A 16,788-nucleotide genomic window follows, 5' to 3' on the forward strand; every position below is an offset into this window, starting at 1 on the left:
GAGTATGCAGTTTTTCAAGCAAAATGGGATCTCCATAATCAACTGCTAAGCAGGAACATGCAGCTCTTTGGAGGCAAAGAGAACAAGGTGGTTCGGACCCAGCGTGGTCACTCTTGCTGTCTGCCTATGTCCATGAAACTATTGTACAAGCCCAGGAAAAGACAAGGATTCCTTCAGGAGCTACAGACAGATGCAGCTCCTTTCCCGCTTTGGACCCAAATAGATGCACATCCCTAAGATTAAACTCAGTTGCAATCATGATGGTGCGATCACCCATCTCTCTATCTAGCAGTTGGTCCCGTGCAGCCAAACGAGGCTTCTTCCCAGGCAAGGTTGGGCAAAGAGGCCCTTCGCTTCTATCCAGTTGTTCCCTCTTATCAGAAGTCTGCCTTTACAGCTAATTTCCCTTCCTTGTCTTACTAATGCAGCCATGTTCAACAACTGAGAAACTGCACTTTCAAAGCAGAAAAAATGGTAATTGCAAAAGACATTAAATTTATGACATGCATTTCTTGAGCCAAAGTAATAACTGCCACAGGTTATTAAGTTTTTATGCCACTGGATAATGATGTATTTCTAGTGGTTACCTATTTCCACTTTTTATTTTAACTGGGGCTGGAAGTGCAAGTTTTAAAAAATAAAGAAGTCCATAAAGACAGGCACCAACGAGAAGGGCGGCGTTCAAGATGTTCTGCCCTTTTTTTCGGTCTCCCAGTTTCTAGGAGGACACCGAAAGGCCATCCCCATTCCTTGTTGTCCCTACGTACTTGGTTCGGTAGGGAAGTTGCTCATTAAGCGAGAAAGGAGTGTGTGGACAGCTCGCAGAACCTTGGTGTTTCCACACGTCATGCAAGAGGCTATTCCCCGCTGCAGCGGTTTGAAGCTACTCAAGATAACTGAAGACTGGAGCACAGTGAGCAAAAAGCTGAGAACTTCCAATCCGGTGCAGATATTGGCAAAGTTGGCTTGGTTGGGCTGTTCCTGGAACAAAACATTGGAAAGGAAAAGAGGATTGGAAGAGACAACCAGCAAACTCATTCATTCATTCATTCATTCGATTTTTATCACCGCCCATCTCCCCCACATGGGGGACCCTGGGCAGTTCGCAGTAAACACAATTTAAAATTCAATAAAATTATAAATAACACTAAAATTCCAATAAATATAAAATACAGTATAAAATACAATACAATCCAAGTAAGGGCAGATCAATTCAGCCCATAAGGGATAAGGCTGGTCCTTGCAGAGCTAGGGAACTAATCAGCCCCAGGAATGGGTCTTCCTCTCCCCATTCCAAGCATGACGACAGAACCAGGTTTTCAGCTGTATTTTGAAGCCCAGCAGAGAGGGGGCCAACCATATTTCCGGGGGAAGGATGTTCCAAAGGGCGGGAGTTGCTGCAGAGAAGGCCCGCCTCCTGGACCCCGCCAGATGGAATTCTCTTGCAGACGGGGTCCGCAGCATGCCCCTTCTGCATGACCGGGTGGGACGGGTTGATGTGATGGGGGTGAGACGGTCCCTCAGGTAACCGTATATACTCATCTAAAGAAGCTTTAAGATGTTGTGGAACGGTTTCCATTCTTACAAGGTGTCTTCTGATCTAAGCAACTTGTGGTTCTTCTGACGGTGCTGCATTAAAGCTTCTAGCAACCTTCACTATGGCTCACGCTGGCTGGGAGCTGCTAAGATCACAAGTTCCCATTTCTTGTCTTAATTCCTGACTCCCAAGGAAAACCATTCTGTCTTTTTTAAATGCATCCGCCCTTTGTCCTGAGGTCAAATCACAAATGAGGCAAAGGGGCTGAGTCCTTTTCAGCAATTATGTTCCCAGTTAGGGAATCTCTTCTCCAGGCAATCATGCTTGAGGTCTGCATTATGATCTTCTGGATGCTGGGTGACAATGTTTGTATTTCCCCAGGCTTTAAAGGAAGCATTTTACACTTGTGAAAACAGCTTTATATTTATTTCATTTATTATATTTATTATTGATGTTGTTTGTTTCAATTCCGTAAAGCAGCTAATCTTTACTGTTTATACCCCACCTGGAAATCTGGCTGTTATGAGTTTAGGAATGTAAAAACTAAATATATGGAGGACACATATGGAAAGGGAAGAACAGGATTTGATACACTCCCCATGTCCAATCTCCTTGAATTCACAGGATCAGGGATGCTGAAGACTTAGGAAGAAGCAGCATAAACAGATTTAAGGACTTCCACGCCAACAAACAGTGCCATCTTCAGGAAATATTGCTTAATTAAATAGATTTGCAATCATTTCTAATTGGATATGTACCAGGGCATAAACACCCCAGACAATGGGGAGCCTACCATCTCGACAGATGCAACAGCCATACAGACACACTGATGGATGAAATCTAAGGATGGGTAACATTTTGTGTAGCCCCACCCCATTCACATAGTGCGGCACTGTCTTCCTTTCAACTCCATGAATCCAAAGAGCTGCTAGTCAAAACATGTATGAATCATTCCTCAGAGCCAGCTTCTTCTCTCCTTCCCTAGAAAGGGCAAAGCCTGAGGCATAAAGGGAAATGTGACCCTCCAGGTTCTGCCGGACTCCAGCTCCCACCAGCTAGAAGAGCCCACAGTCCAGCTACCAAAAGTTGCCACGACACACAGAGAACCAAAGATCCCTCACTCCCCACCTCTCCCTATTTATTTATTTTTCAAATTTCTATCACCGCCCATCTCCCCCCAAAAGGGGGACTCTGGGTGGTTTACAATAAAACTGACCACTAAAACCATGGAACACATAAATTACAATACAAACCACGAATATAAACAGAAAATAAAATAGATATAAAATCCAAGCAGCGACAAGATTAAAGGGAGCATTTTACACTTGTGAAAATGGCTTTATATTTATTTCATTTATTGTATTTATTATCGATGCTGTTTGTTTCGATTCTGTAAAGCAGCTAATTTTTCCTGTTTTAAACCCCACCTGGAAATCTGGCTGTTGTGAGTTTAGAAATGTAATTGCCCAAAAGGTCTCCCCAGGAACAAAGGAGTCTCTCTTTTTTGCTTCCAACCTGTGTCCCTTGATGTAGGACTGAAAGACCTGACAACTACCAAAACAAGAGACCTACACTCAATTATTCAGAGCAGGAGAGATGGGCCAGAATTCATTATTCCAGCCCTATGTAATGGCACTTCATTTATGAGAAAGGTAGACCATGTGCAGAGCAGGGGCTGAGTGATTCAGTTTGATCTTATTTGCTTTTTTCCAAAGCACTACATTTTAATAGGGGTCATCTCATGTTCACATATCAAGCAATCAAAGAATGAGTGTAATAAAAACCCACCTTTAAAAAAAGAGAGAGAATTGCCATTAGACCCCAAAAGAAAACTCAAACTCTGAAGCTCAAGGGTTTAGAAAATAAAGGGGGAAAATGACCCCCAAGTTCACAATTAATTAATTCGCAATTACAATTCTGCTAAATAAATAAAAGGCCCAAGGCTGAGATACTACAGAAGAAATCTTCATATCAAAGGCTTCCTAATGTTTTCAGGATTTGGAATTACATGCCATCTAGAGATAAGCTCCGCAATCTAATTGCCACATTTTACAATACAGGCAGCAATTGGGAATTTTTGTTTATTTTATTTGTTGACAGACCTATGTAACATATAACCGTTCTGCTATACGTGGCTGCTAATGAATGAAATAAATATTCCAGACTGCAGCTTAGGATGCAAAACGTGGCAATTAGCGCCCACACACACAGCTACCAGGAGTTGCATTTACTGGTGACATTGATTACGTAGCATTTAAGGTAAGTTTGGAGGCAGGAAACGTTTAACAAACCACATCTCTGGGCAGAGGTATGTTCAAAAACATCAGCTTCTCTTTTCCTAATGTACACACATACAGGAGTGTCACAGACTCCCTCCTCCTTCCTTTTCCTTCCTCAAGAAGGAAGCTAGCTAGGCACCTTTCAGATCTGTTGGGACCACAACAGTTAGCATCACTGTCGTCCCTGTTGGTGGGATAAGCAACCCCACCAACACAGGGTTGCAGTCTCAACATATCTGAAGAGCGCCAGATGGAGAAGAGTGCTCTAAACACTACACAGCATGAGTAACAGTCCCAGTGTTACTGCCAATGAGTGAGGCCAATCTCAAGGATGTGAAAAAAGTTACTTCCATTATACATACCCCTGAAAGTAAGATGTAGTGGAGCCAAGCTTGACTCTTGCTGACACTTCCATGGGGTTGACTCTGGACTCTTATCAAATGCATCCATGGAGTTTTCTTGGCAATGGGACACAGGTGGCTCGCCACTGACTTTTCCCAGAGTTCCCATTTGAGCCTATAACTCTGGGACTTCCTGGTCAACTTCTATCCAAGTATCAAGCAGGTCTGACCTGCCTAGCTTTTGAGGTCAGACAACATCAGACAAAATTATTTAGAGCAGGAGAGATGGGCCAGAAATCATTATTCCAGCCCTATGTAATGGCACTTCATTTATGAGAAAGGTAGACCATGTGCAGGGCAGGGGCTGAGTGATTCACTTTAGCCACTTGAATGACCCTGAAGTAATACCAAGCTATAAACACAAATCTACTCGCGTGGATAGTGGGTGGTATTCATACAATTCTGCGCTTCTTAGAGGAAGACTGAAAACACATAAATGCTCATCTCAGAAAAAATCCTCTGGAAACTCAACCATTTTAAAAGATTTGCATTGGGGGAAAAAGACAAGAAACTAACACTTCGTCAATATTCCAATTCAAAGCCTAGCATTCCTGCCTTGCGTTCACTTCTAATTCGCAGCCGCTGACTTTTCATCCCAAGTCAAGAACCAGGACAAGTGTAATTATTTGAGACTATAAATCAATTCCATTAAGTTGAACATTTTCCAAGTCATGACATCAAATTAAATTGGCAATTAAAGAAGCTAACATGACATTTCAAGATCTCTGCTTCCATACACAAGCACCCCTCCACACCTATTTGGTTTCTCCATAATTTTAAAACAAATCGACACACTGGACACAGCATGACAACTCATAATACAACCAAGGTGCTTTATGAAGCACTTAATTATGCTGATGAGTTCTTTCAAAGCCACAGTGCAACTTACCACGGTCATTAGAAGCTTATCAAACCACTGCAGTTTCAGCTCTGATTTTGGCCACATGTCTGGCCGTAAAGCTGTCTTCAGAAGGTTAACACAGCGCCGAGAGAGCATTTCTCCTGGAGAGCCGGCAGTGTTTGAGTTGTCATTTACCTAGCAATTAACCAGAATAATTACCAAGTGGCAAATATTTATCATCATCATCTTTTAGAGCTCATTAATATTTTAATGCCATCATACCTCCCATGTACGCAGGAATGACATTTCACTTCTCCAAAAAGACTTAGCTCAGCCAGGAGATTACTGTTAAGGGCAATGTCGTTCCATAATTCTAGTAAACTGCTTCTGGATGTACAAACAAGGTTTCCATACCTCCACCCACCCCTGAACCTAAAACTCCACCAAGCAGCAGATGTGGGAAAAGCTTCTGACCTGGAAGTCACTTAAATGGTATCTCTTGGGCTCATGTAGAGGCAAAGCGTTCCCATTGTGACTAACCAGAGCTCCCTGGGCATTGTCTCAGCCCTAAAACGTTGTAATCAATCTGAACTGTAGTTAAGTTGCAATAAGCAAATCCAAACAGTGGGTTATCTGGTTGTCTTGCCTCAAACAAAGCACAAATAGAATTATCCAAAGGAAATGTAATAATAAACTGAAGGACAATTAGTTTGGAATGGAAGCTGAAGGCAAAGTCTGCTTCAAGCTGACTTCTAGTAACTTCACAGGCCCTTCCTTCCTTCCTTCCTTCCTTCCTTCCTTCCCTCCTTCCCTCCCTCCCTCCCTCCCTACCTTCCTTCCCTCCTTCCCTCCCTCCCTCCCTCCCTCCCTCCCTCCCTCCCTCCCTTCCTTCCTTCCTTCCTTCCTTCCTTCCTTCCTTCCTTCCTTCCTTCCTTCCTATTATATGCTGCTCCACTTCTGGAAACTCTGAGTGCCTTGTAAAGTATCAGTATAATAAAATTGAAACAGAAATCCATTAATAACAGGGACAAAGCAATCAACTTGATGTGCCATGATGATTTACTCATCCCCAAATGTCTTTCTGAACAGCCATATTTTTATTGGTCTCTGAAGATATAGTAAGAAAAGAGTGGTCCAAATATCCATGCCGTTTTCTCGGCAACAGAATATAAGTGGTTTGTCACTGCCTTCTTTGATGATACACTTTTTTTACCCTCGTACTTTAGCCTGCAGCCGTGATATACCCTGGAGACTTCCATCCAAGTATTGACCAGCTCTGACCCTCCTTGGCTTCCAAGTCCTGACCAGATTATCTAGATGCTTCCACCTGCTAGGACAAACTGGCAGCCAACATCTCTAAATGCTTCCCAGACATGTGAGAAGAAAAAATGGTGAACCTGAAGCTCAGGAGATGGTGACTAGGACCATCCTTGTCATGACAAATCCATGATGTCTAAGGGCAATAACTGGCTTAGTAAAAAGTGTGACCCACGCTACTGCACAAATAGTACAAAGGATCCAACCTTGGAAAAATCATCACAGATACTTTTCTAAGCAACCCTCTTTCTGGCAGGAGGCAAGCCTATTCAGTGGTGGCATCTCAGCTCCATAAATCTCCCACCAGAGTCACCTGCCTAGTGCCAAGCTCCATCTCAGGTGGAAACCTTTTGCCATCCACTTTTTAATTCTGGCTACCTAATAAAGTAACATTTGCAGGATAGTTTCCAATGAGGAGTAAGGTACAAAAATACCATTGATAAAATCCAATCCCACCACATTCAGAAAGTCCCAAATCTCTCCTTCTCTGCTTTAGACTTCGTGGGACACCATTTCTACCAGGCTTCCCAAGACCGCTCACTGGCTCAGGAACCCCACTGGAACTTGGAAGAGAGGCTTCAGACAGAAAGACTGTTGTAAACTGAAAAACCCAAAGGCGCAGAACAACTGGATAACGAGAGAGGATTCTTGTTTCTCTTTCTCTGTCTTGAGACCATGGAAACACTCCAGATCTCCCTTCAGTGGAACAAAGAGACTTTCTGATGCTAATCAAGCCAGACCGTGTTCGTTTCAGAAGAGCACAGTACCTGGCAGGCAATTCTGATGAGGAAATTGATCACCGTGTCGGTGTGTTGCTTGTCAATAGACTTGGAAAAGAGGGTGTCCGCTCCGGAAAGAGATTGGCTGCGTCCAAACACCTGAGAACACACATCGAAAGGGTTCGCCGGTTGTCACAACAGCACAAGAGCACAGAAAAGCCGCACAGCAAAAACAGAACAAACAGAACAGGCGCTGTCCTTTTTTTTCTTTCTTGTTTCTTGACTTCACCTGAAAACCTGCCTGTTCACCCAGGCGTTTGCAGGTCAGCTGGACCAGGCTATTTCTGAATCTGCCTATTACTCTACATGTCTTTTTTTTTTTTTTTTTTAAATGTGGAACATGGAGTGTTTTCATACAGACACCGTAACATTTTTGGAAAAAGAATGAAGGTCTTCTCCGGACACCTCGTACCACTTCCTCGGTTAACTCAAACAACCATTCGTTTAACGACAGTTTAGAGATACGATGGGGCAATGAAAGTTATTTATGACCCATCCTTGGAGTTACGGCTGTCGCACCACCCCCACAGTCATGTGATTGCGATTTGGGCACTTGGCAACTGGTTCACATTTACAACCATTTGCAGTGTCCCACGGCCACATGATCACAAGTTGCGATCTTCCCAGCCAGCTTCTGACCCGAAAAATCAATTGCAAACAACTGATCTGCTTTACGACCACGTGACCTGCTTTACGACTGCAGTGACTCACTTTACGACTGCTGCGAAAATGGTCGTAAAATCAGGTCCGGTCACATGGCGCCTCACTTAACATCTGCATCACTTAGCGACCAAAACTCTGGTCCCTATTGTGGTCGTACTACCTGTATTTTGAGGATTGCTGGGTTTTACAGCTGAAGGTTTCTTTCCTTCTTTTTTTCAGTTCTTTGGTCAACTGCTCTATGCTCCTTTAGAAGGAAAAGCAGCACAAACATCAAGGGAATAAAGAAATGGGGGGTGGGAAGCAAAAAAAAAGAAAAGGTCCTTACTGCACTGATTGCCCCCGTCGCCGTTCGGAACCGCTTCACTTCCTGACCGGAATCCACAGAGAGCCCTCTTTTCACCCCAGATGAGGCCGTGCTCACACCCTCACCGCTGGCACCTTGATCCATATCTGAATCCGGCTTTTGGGGAGAAAGGGAAAGAGAAGAGCCCAGGAATCACAAATTGCTACAATCTGTTCTTCTCCCAATTTTGCAGGCAGCCCTCCCAGGCAGTCCCCGCTTTACCTGCTGATCTCTGATGCGCTGCAATTCCCACTTGATGATCACTTCGGCTAGATCCACCGCCAGTTTCCTCTGCTCGATGGTCACGCTGGGCGTGAAGCCCAACCTTTGCATGGCGCTCACCATGTGTTGCACTAAATGGTGCCTCACCGGGTAGTACACCTGCAAACGTGTATCACAGAACAGCTCGAGAAAATTGCTCAAAACCACTCAAAAGCCATCCTCCCTGCCCTTAGTATAGGTGCAGCTCCAAGCCGTGTGGCCTCTTGGAATTGACAGATGGAAATGTTGTCCATGCGCAGACTCTCCAAGTGCCGTCCAAGGTTTATTGGAATGGCACCCAGTGTGCCAACAACCACTGGGACCACCACGGCCAGTTTATGCCATAATCTTTCACCTTCAATTTTCAGAACGTGATGCTTTGTGATCTATCCCCTGGTATTGCCACATCAATTATCCACACTTCCTTCTTTTCAACCACAGCTAAATCTGGTGTGTTATGTGCTAAGACTTTATCAGTTTGTATTTTATTATTATTATTATTATTATTGGAAGAATCCATGTCAAACAATACAATTCATAATAAAAAATAAAAAAAGAGAGAGATTCCATGTCAATGACCTAATGGGGCCATTTTCATTTTTCCATATTAATTCTTTTGGCAGAAAGCCCCCCTGCTGTGGATGAAGTACCATTCCTCACTTCCAACGTTGGGGATACAGCCAAGACAAGCATATGCATCTTTGGCAAGCATCCATGCTCACCAGACATTCTAAACTATGGTTTTCCTGGTGATCCAAAAATTCAGTTTAGTGTCTAAAATCTAGTTAGAGTGCATCACACTGGGTGAGATGTCTGAAGGAAGATTTTTGGTCTGGTGTCTCAATGCACAGATTCAAAATTGCGGAACATGGAATGTTATACAGACATTACAACAGTGTTTTCAGGAAAAGGATGATGGTCTCCTTTGGACGCCTCGTACCTCTTCCTTAGTTAATTCAAGCTGTTCTAAATATACCTACAGATACACTTAGTCCTTTGGTTTCTCTGCATGAGGAGGGCCAGAGCATTATAAAGAAGAGAAAAAGAGCTTTCTGGTTTTAAATACTGTATGCTAAATGGCCCTGGCCAACAGACTGCAGAGCACTTTTCTCTTTATTTGTGACTCCCTCAAGCTTACTAACAGCATGAACCTTGGGGGCAATTCCAAAACGACAAAAACCAACTGCATTCGTGAGTCGTCTAAATGACAACGGGCCACAGCTCCAGCAGTCTTTGTCGACATTGAAACGATTTCCCCGGCCCTCCGGCACTCCCACCAAGTATTTGCTGCTGAAAGAACCATTACCCATTTGACTTCCCTGCCGCTCCAGAACATCTCGGAAAACCCCAATCCAAGCTGCTTGGACCATACGCGTGCCATTGGTAGTCTACTGAATCAAAAGGCATTGCACGGCTTCAGAGCCATTCTGCTCCTTTGTGACCACACGTATGCCTACCATGCAGCTTTTCTTTAATGCCAAGACTGATTCAAGGACACAGCATTATCCAAATGGTTTGTATCTATCATCTATTTATCACATAGGTAAAGGTAAAGGTTTCCCTTGACGTAAAGTCCAGTCGAATCCGACTCTAGGGGGCGGTGCTCATCTCCGTTTCTAAGCCGAAGAGCCGGCGTTGTCATGACGACTCGGAACGCTGTTACCTTCCCGCCGAAGCGGTACCTATTGATCTACTCACATTTGCATGTTTTCGAACTGCTAGGTGAGCAGGAGCTGGGATTAACAACGGGAGCTCACCCCGCGCGCGGTTTCGAACCGCCGACCTTCCGATCGACAGCTCAGCGGTTTAACCCACAGTGCCACCGCGTCCCTCATTTATCACATACATACATACATACATATATATATATATATATATATAATCCATCATCTATCTTTCTATCATCTATCGATCTATTATCTATCATCTATCTATATCTATCACCCATCATCCATCCATCTATCTATACCTATCTTCTATCTATGTATCTCTATCATCCATCATCCGTCTATCTATCCATCATCCATCATCCATCCATCCATCCATCCATCCATCCATCCATCCATCTCTGTGAGTGTGTATGTGTATTACTGATTTATCCGTCTCCACCAGGGTTCCGTGGCACCCTCGGGTTCTGTGAAAAGTCACAAGGGGTTCCCTGGGAGATCACGATTTATTTTAAAAAATCATTTCAAATCCGGGCAACTTCACATGAAAGAGGTAAGTTTCATTCTTTATTTTTAGTTTAAGAACACCGTTCGTGCATATAGACAGGCCAGCAGATGGAACTTCTGGCCTATATTTGAACCTGAATGCAAGGCCTGCAAAATATTTCAAGGGTTCCTCCTGTGTCAAAAGGTTGAGAAAGGCTACTACACAGTTACAAAGGAATAGAACAACACTGCAAATCCAAATGGAAAGAGGAAGGAAATACCTTTCCAGTTATTGTATACAGAACTCTATTTCTTATCAGCCTATAATTTTGCAGATGTTTGACCAACATGACCTGTCGCTGAGATGATCTCCAGCAGGTCTCAAGTCAATACAACAGAAGCTTCAAAGGTAATTAGGGAATGCGCGAGTTTTGCTAGAGAGCCTCCATTATTACAGTTTGTTACAAGAAAGCAAATGTGATTTGCTTTATTATTTAAGAATGGAAATGTTTTGAGGAAAATTTGCAGGAGTTTCTGATTTTGCAGGACAAGCAAATCAAGGGCTGGAGTTGCACCACCATGATTTGACTATAGTTTACGGAATAAACTGTAATTCGCTGGGTTCACCCATCACACTGTTCACAAATCGTGAGCTACAATCACAACAGCTGGTTACCAACACCAAGGAAATTACACGTAGAAATCCAGCTGTCTGTCTATACATATGCTCACATTCCCCATGCACCCGCACATTGATGCAAACCCTAGCAAACTTGGCTGGCATTGCATGTGGTCATTAAGTTATTTACTCACTTCAGTTTTTAATGCACAACATACCCAGACACTTAAAACTAGCACAGAAGTTCCTGCCTTGCATCAATATTATGCAGGCTGAGTTCATACCTTGAAGTGCTGAACTATCAAGTGCAAGATATGAACCAGCTGAGGGACAGTATGGCCTTCCTCAACTATGATCTTCCTTGTCCAGTGAGTCAGCATCTGGTGGCCATCCTCCATTCGGGCAGGCACTGCAGGTGTCAAAATAGCCATGGCTTGTCTTACGATGATCCGAGCCTCCATTGCATGAGCCTTCAAGAGACTGTGGAACACCTAAAGAGGTGGTGGACATGATTTCAATGGGCAGGAAGCTCAAGTATGTAGCTTTTACATTCAATCTTTCCAGGTGGATAGTACAAGATGATAGGGCAAATCTTTCCAACCTGGCAGGCTCCAGACTGTAATTCCCTTTCAAACTGGCTGAAATCCTAGCAGGTGCACTCTCAATACATCAATACATCAAGAGGCCGCCATATTGAGGAAGGTTAAACTAAATCACCACCCCAGCCAAGATGTCAAATGGTTTCTCCAAGATCTTTCCACCTTCCATGCCCTAGCATCTTCTCCAATCACAAGGAAATAAATGTCTTCAAAATGCTGGAGAATGGAAGAAAAACTGTCCATAATGCTAATGACATCATTGGGTATCTTTGGCCGTACAACAGTTGGTTCAAGTAGTTGGTTAAATAAACCTAAGTCATTAAGGTTTTCACATAAAGGTAACTGATAAATGATGGTTTATGAACTATTGCTGGATTCTATGCATTAAAGACAAGGTTCCTTTGAGTCAAGCTCAACTTCTAGACTCCATGTAGATGAATCCATGTTGTTTTCTTGGCAACAATAAGGAAGTGCTTTGCCACTGCTCCTTATAGAAAAACTTTTCCACTTCCCAGTCTGACCTACAGTCCTGAGATCTCCTGGCATTCTCCTATCCAACCACTAACCAGGTCTGACCTTGCTTAGCTCCCAGTTCTAAGAGAAAGCCCAACACAGAACTCAAATGGGAGACCTCCTACAATTCAATGGCTGTTGCCAGTAGCTGAACTCCACTAGAAGATGTCTTACCAACTTCATGCATTGACTACTCCCAAATGAAGCCAAATACCTTACACCACCGCACAATACTGGAACTCAATGGTTACATCCAAGGATATTCAACAACCTTCTTCTAGCTTCTACTATTGGTATGAATCCTTAGTCACACTTCTACACATCCTTCAGAAGAAGCAGATACCAAGCATTGCACAACTGGGGAAGACCAAAGATTCTACTAAGGTCTCTTTAATGCTAGTCAAGAATAAACAGCAAATCTTGGAAACTGTACAAGGAGTTTTACAGCCTCCTTTATAGGGAGTTCATTAAGGGGGATTTTCTTTGAATGATTTGAAAACTTCTTCCCAAGCTTATCTCCATTTGGGCTAAACTGCTATTTATGAAAGGCTGTCAGTTGATTTGCTTTCTGTTCCTTGACTGCTGGTATCTGCTTTCTCTTCTACTCCTTTCCCAGCTTTCCCACCATTTCTCCCAGGAAGCTGTATGTCATGAGTGCCGTTGAGCTAAAGTCATCAGCGCAATGGCACTCATGACAATGACAAGGAAATAGGTGAAGGGGTACAAGTTAAGTAGCCATCAACCCACAACGACTAACGGCTAACAAACAATAGCTAAACGGATCACGGAGCCACCCAAGCCATCAGCGGCAATACAACGGGGATCGCCCAGCTGAAAGCAATCAGCAGAAGAATGAAAACCTGAGGATGGGCGATCCTGGAAACCCTCAACCAATGGCAGGGCAACGCATGGGACAAAGGGGGGTGACGTGACCGAGAGCGAGGGGGCGCTGACCGGCGCGGGGTATTTAAACCCCGCACCGGCGCGCTCCTGTCACTCTCAGCTTTTTTCTACCAACGTTGTACCTACCCTGAAATAAACCAGAGCCTGCTTTGCAAACCAGTGTCTGAAAGTTATTCAGAGGTAGGCAGCGCATGACATAAAGCTGAGAGTCATAAACTCAGCCTCGCCGAGCCCCACCGGACGACAACGAGCCGCGGGAGGAGTAGACGGCGAGAAGACCAGCAAGATGAGGCCGGAACGACGCGGGCAAGGAGGGCGAGCCGCGCGGCAAGAGACAGAGGAGGACCGACCGAGGCCAGAGGCACCGCGGACTCCCGGAGCCATGGACGCCCACCCCACCCGACCCGAGCCTCAGCTCCAACCCCAAGGGGAGATGGCGACGGAGGCAACCCGACCGCGGGAGGGAGCAGCACGACTTCCGAAACCAGCGGAGGACCCCGCGCCCCACATCGCACCCCAGCAACGGGCGTGGAGCGACAGCCCCACGATGCTCGACACGGAGGAGGACGACGGAGACACCCATCAGACGGAGGAGGAAGCGGACCCGCGGCGGAGGGACGATGAACCCCACCGGCAACCCACCCCCGAGGACGCGCCAACGGAACCGGCCCCAGCGGCGGCGCGGGCTGTGGACGAGGAGGCACGAGCTGAACTCGCGGCCATGCGGGCTCAGCTGACGGAACTCCGGACCATGCTCCAGGCGCTCATGCCCCCCGCGCCACCCAACGACGTCCCCGCACAAGCCCACACCCCGAGCGAAGCACCGAACACACACGGGCCAGCGGAGAGCCAGCAGACGGCACAGGCGGCCGACACCACACCCCGGGAAGCGAGAGGCGGGGCCGCACAAAACGCCCGGGCCCCAAAGGACTTCCCCATCTTCTTCGATGGGACCCCCTCAAAACTCTCGTTTTTCGTGACCAACGCTAGGGAGTTCATGGGGAGGCACGGACACTCCTATGACTCCGAGGCCGACAAGATCGCCGCCGTGGCGATCAAACTCCAAGACAGGGCGGCGGACTGGTACGTCCAACTGTACGAGTCCAGCTCCCCCGCCCTCGCCACCTTCCCTGCTTTCATCAAAGAGATGAAAACCTACTTCGAAGACCCCCTAGCTAAAGTACGGGCGAAAAGCGCACTCCAGAGACTTAAACAGGGCACACGCACGGTCCCTGACTACGCCCTGGAGTTCAAAGCCCTCGCGGGAAAGGTCTGCGACTGGTCTGAGACCACCCTGCTGGAAATCTTCAAAAGGGGGCTCAACCGCGACGTTCTCCAATGGGCCCTCTACCGCGACGACCCAGAAACGTTACACGGGTGGATCCACCTCGCGGGAAAAGCCGAACACGCGCACCGCACCTTCCTGATGACAACCACGGAAGACACAAACTATGTCGGGAAAAAGGTACCCGCACCACACGGGGGGATGGCCGGCCCCATATACCCAAAAAAGAAGTTCAACCGGGAGCCCTGCGGGAGGTGTGGCAAATTAGGGCACAAGACGGCGGATTGCTTCGCCAACCGACCGCCGACCAGCGCGCCCAAGCCCGCCCCGAAAATTAGCCCCAAACCACCCAACCCGGGGCCGCCCCCTCACCGCCGAATGACCGTGGCCACAGCGACACCGGAAGAGGGCTGGGACACTTACTGGGGGGAAGAGGACAATACCGACCCCGACCAGCCGGCGGGAAATGCTCCCCGCTTGCTCTGAGACGCGTGGCGAGGCAGGCGGTGGGACAGCAACGCGGACCACCTCAACGAAACGACAAAAGCTCCGTAATATTGGCAGCAATTCAACTCTCTGCCGGCAACGGAGCCACCACGGCCGCGGCACTAGTGGACTCGGGGTGCTCAAAAAACCTCATCCACCCCGACCTAGTCGCCAAACTCGACCTCCGCTGCTTCCCCCTCCCCACGCCGCTGGCATTCCACCAGCTGGACGGCTCTACAGCGGGAGGGAAACCAGCCACGCTACAAACCGAGCCGGTCACCCTGCAAATGGGCACTCACACCGAGCGCACGTCGTTCGTAGTCACGCCCATCGGACGGCCCATTGCAGTCCTGGGGATGCCATGGCTCGCGAAAAACAACCCGCGGATCAACTGGGCGACCCGCACCTTCACATTCGGCGACGGCGAGTATCGAGCACCAGTACCAGCTGGCGAAAGCAACCCCACGGTAGGACGAGCGGAGGCGACCACACAAGACAACGCCGCTACCACAGCAGACCTACCGGAACAATACGCCGACTTCTCCGAGGTCTTCGGAGAGGCAGAGGCAGACCAACTACCCCCCCACCGCAAGACGGATTGCCGGATCGACCTACTGCCCGACGTCCCCCTACCTAGACCAAAGATCTATTCGATGACCCCGAAGGAGATGGCAACCCTCCGGGAGTTCATCGATAAAAACCTAGACAGGGGATTCATAGAGCCAGCATGCTCACCGGTCGGAGCCCCCGTCTTATTCCGGGAGAAGAAAGACGGGACCCTACGGCTCTGTACCGACTACCGGGGCCTAAACGCGGCTTCCCTGTCCAACAAATACCCCTTACCCCTGGTGAAGGACATGCTCGCCCACCTGTCCACGGGCAAAGTCTTTTCCAAATTGGACCTGCGCGAGGCGTACTATCGCATCCGAATCAGGGAGGGGGACGAATGGAAGACGGCGTTTAACTGCCCCCTAGGCGCGTTCCAGTACAAGGTACTGCCCTTCGGACTCGCGGGGGCCCCTGGGGTGTTCATGCAGCTCATCAATGAGGTACTGCATGAACATCTGTTTAAAGGGGTCCTGGTCTACATCGACGACGTCCTCATTTACACAAAAACATACGAGGAACACGTAACCTTAGTCAGGCAAGTCCTCGACAAGCTCAGAAGGGCGCAGCTCTATGCAAAGCCCACAAAGTGCGAGTTTCACAAAGAGCGCCTAGACTATTTGGGGTATCGAATCTCCGGGGACGGCATCGAAATGGACCCCGCAAAAGTCGAAGCGGTGCTAAACTGGGAGCGGCCCCGCAACAGACGGCAACTACAGAGCTTCCTGGGATTCGCGAATTTCTACAGGTCCTTCGCCCGGGGGTTCGCTGAGATAGCCCTCCCCTTAACGGACCTCCTCAAAACCAAAGGGGTGGGGGACACCCGACGCGCCAAGAACCCAGGCACAGTGCTGAATTGGACTCCCGCGTGCCAGACCGCATTCGACAAGCTGAAAGCGCTGTTCACGACGGAGCCAATCCTCGCGCACCCGGACCCAGAACGGCCGTTCGTGGTCCAAGCCGACGCCTCAGACTTCTCCCTGGGAGCCATCCTGCTACAAAAAGACTCCACGGGGCTCCTGAAACCATGCGCCTACCTGTCAAGGAAGTTCTCCGAGACAGAGAGGCGATGGCACGTCTGGGAGAAAGAAGCCTTCGCGGTGAAATCGGCACTAGAGACATGGCGTCACCTACTCGAGGGAGCCACCCAACCATTCGAGGTCTGGACGGACCACCGGAACCTCGAGGCCCTACGAACGCCTA

The 16,788-nt window shown here is 47.4% G+C and overlaps 1 protein-coding gene across 1 annotated transcript in view; it reads right to left on the bottom strand.

The window, feature by feature from the left end:
• TRRAP (transformation/transcription domain associated protein) overlaps positions 1-16,788 on the bottom strand; it is a 141,852-nt gene that overhangs the window by 70,101 nt on the left and 54,963 nt on the right. The window contains exons 40-45 of the mRNA XM_063314921.1: positions 11,478-11,684; positions 8,383-8,541; positions 8,143-8,277; positions 7,143-7,253; positions 5,107-5,253; positions 768-981 (exon numbers count right to left, since the gene is read on the bottom strand). Of these exons, the coding sequence (XP_063170991.1) occupies positions 768-981; positions 5,107-5,253; positions 7,143-7,253; positions 8,143-8,277; positions 8,383-8,541; positions 11,478-11,684 (973 nt within the window). The remainder of the gene's footprint in view (positions 1-767; positions 982-5,106; positions 5,254-7,142; positions 7,254-8,142; positions 8,278-8,382; positions 8,542-11,477; positions 11,685-16,788) is intronic.

This window comes from Candoia aspera, chromosome 14 (assembly GCF_035149785.1).
Source record: "Candoia aspera isolate rCanAsp1 chromosome 14, rCanAsp1.hap2, whole genome shotgun sequence".
NCBI classification, from domain to species: domain Eukaryota; kingdom Metazoa; phylum Chordata; class Lepidosauria; order Squamata; family Boidae; genus Candoia; species Candoia aspera.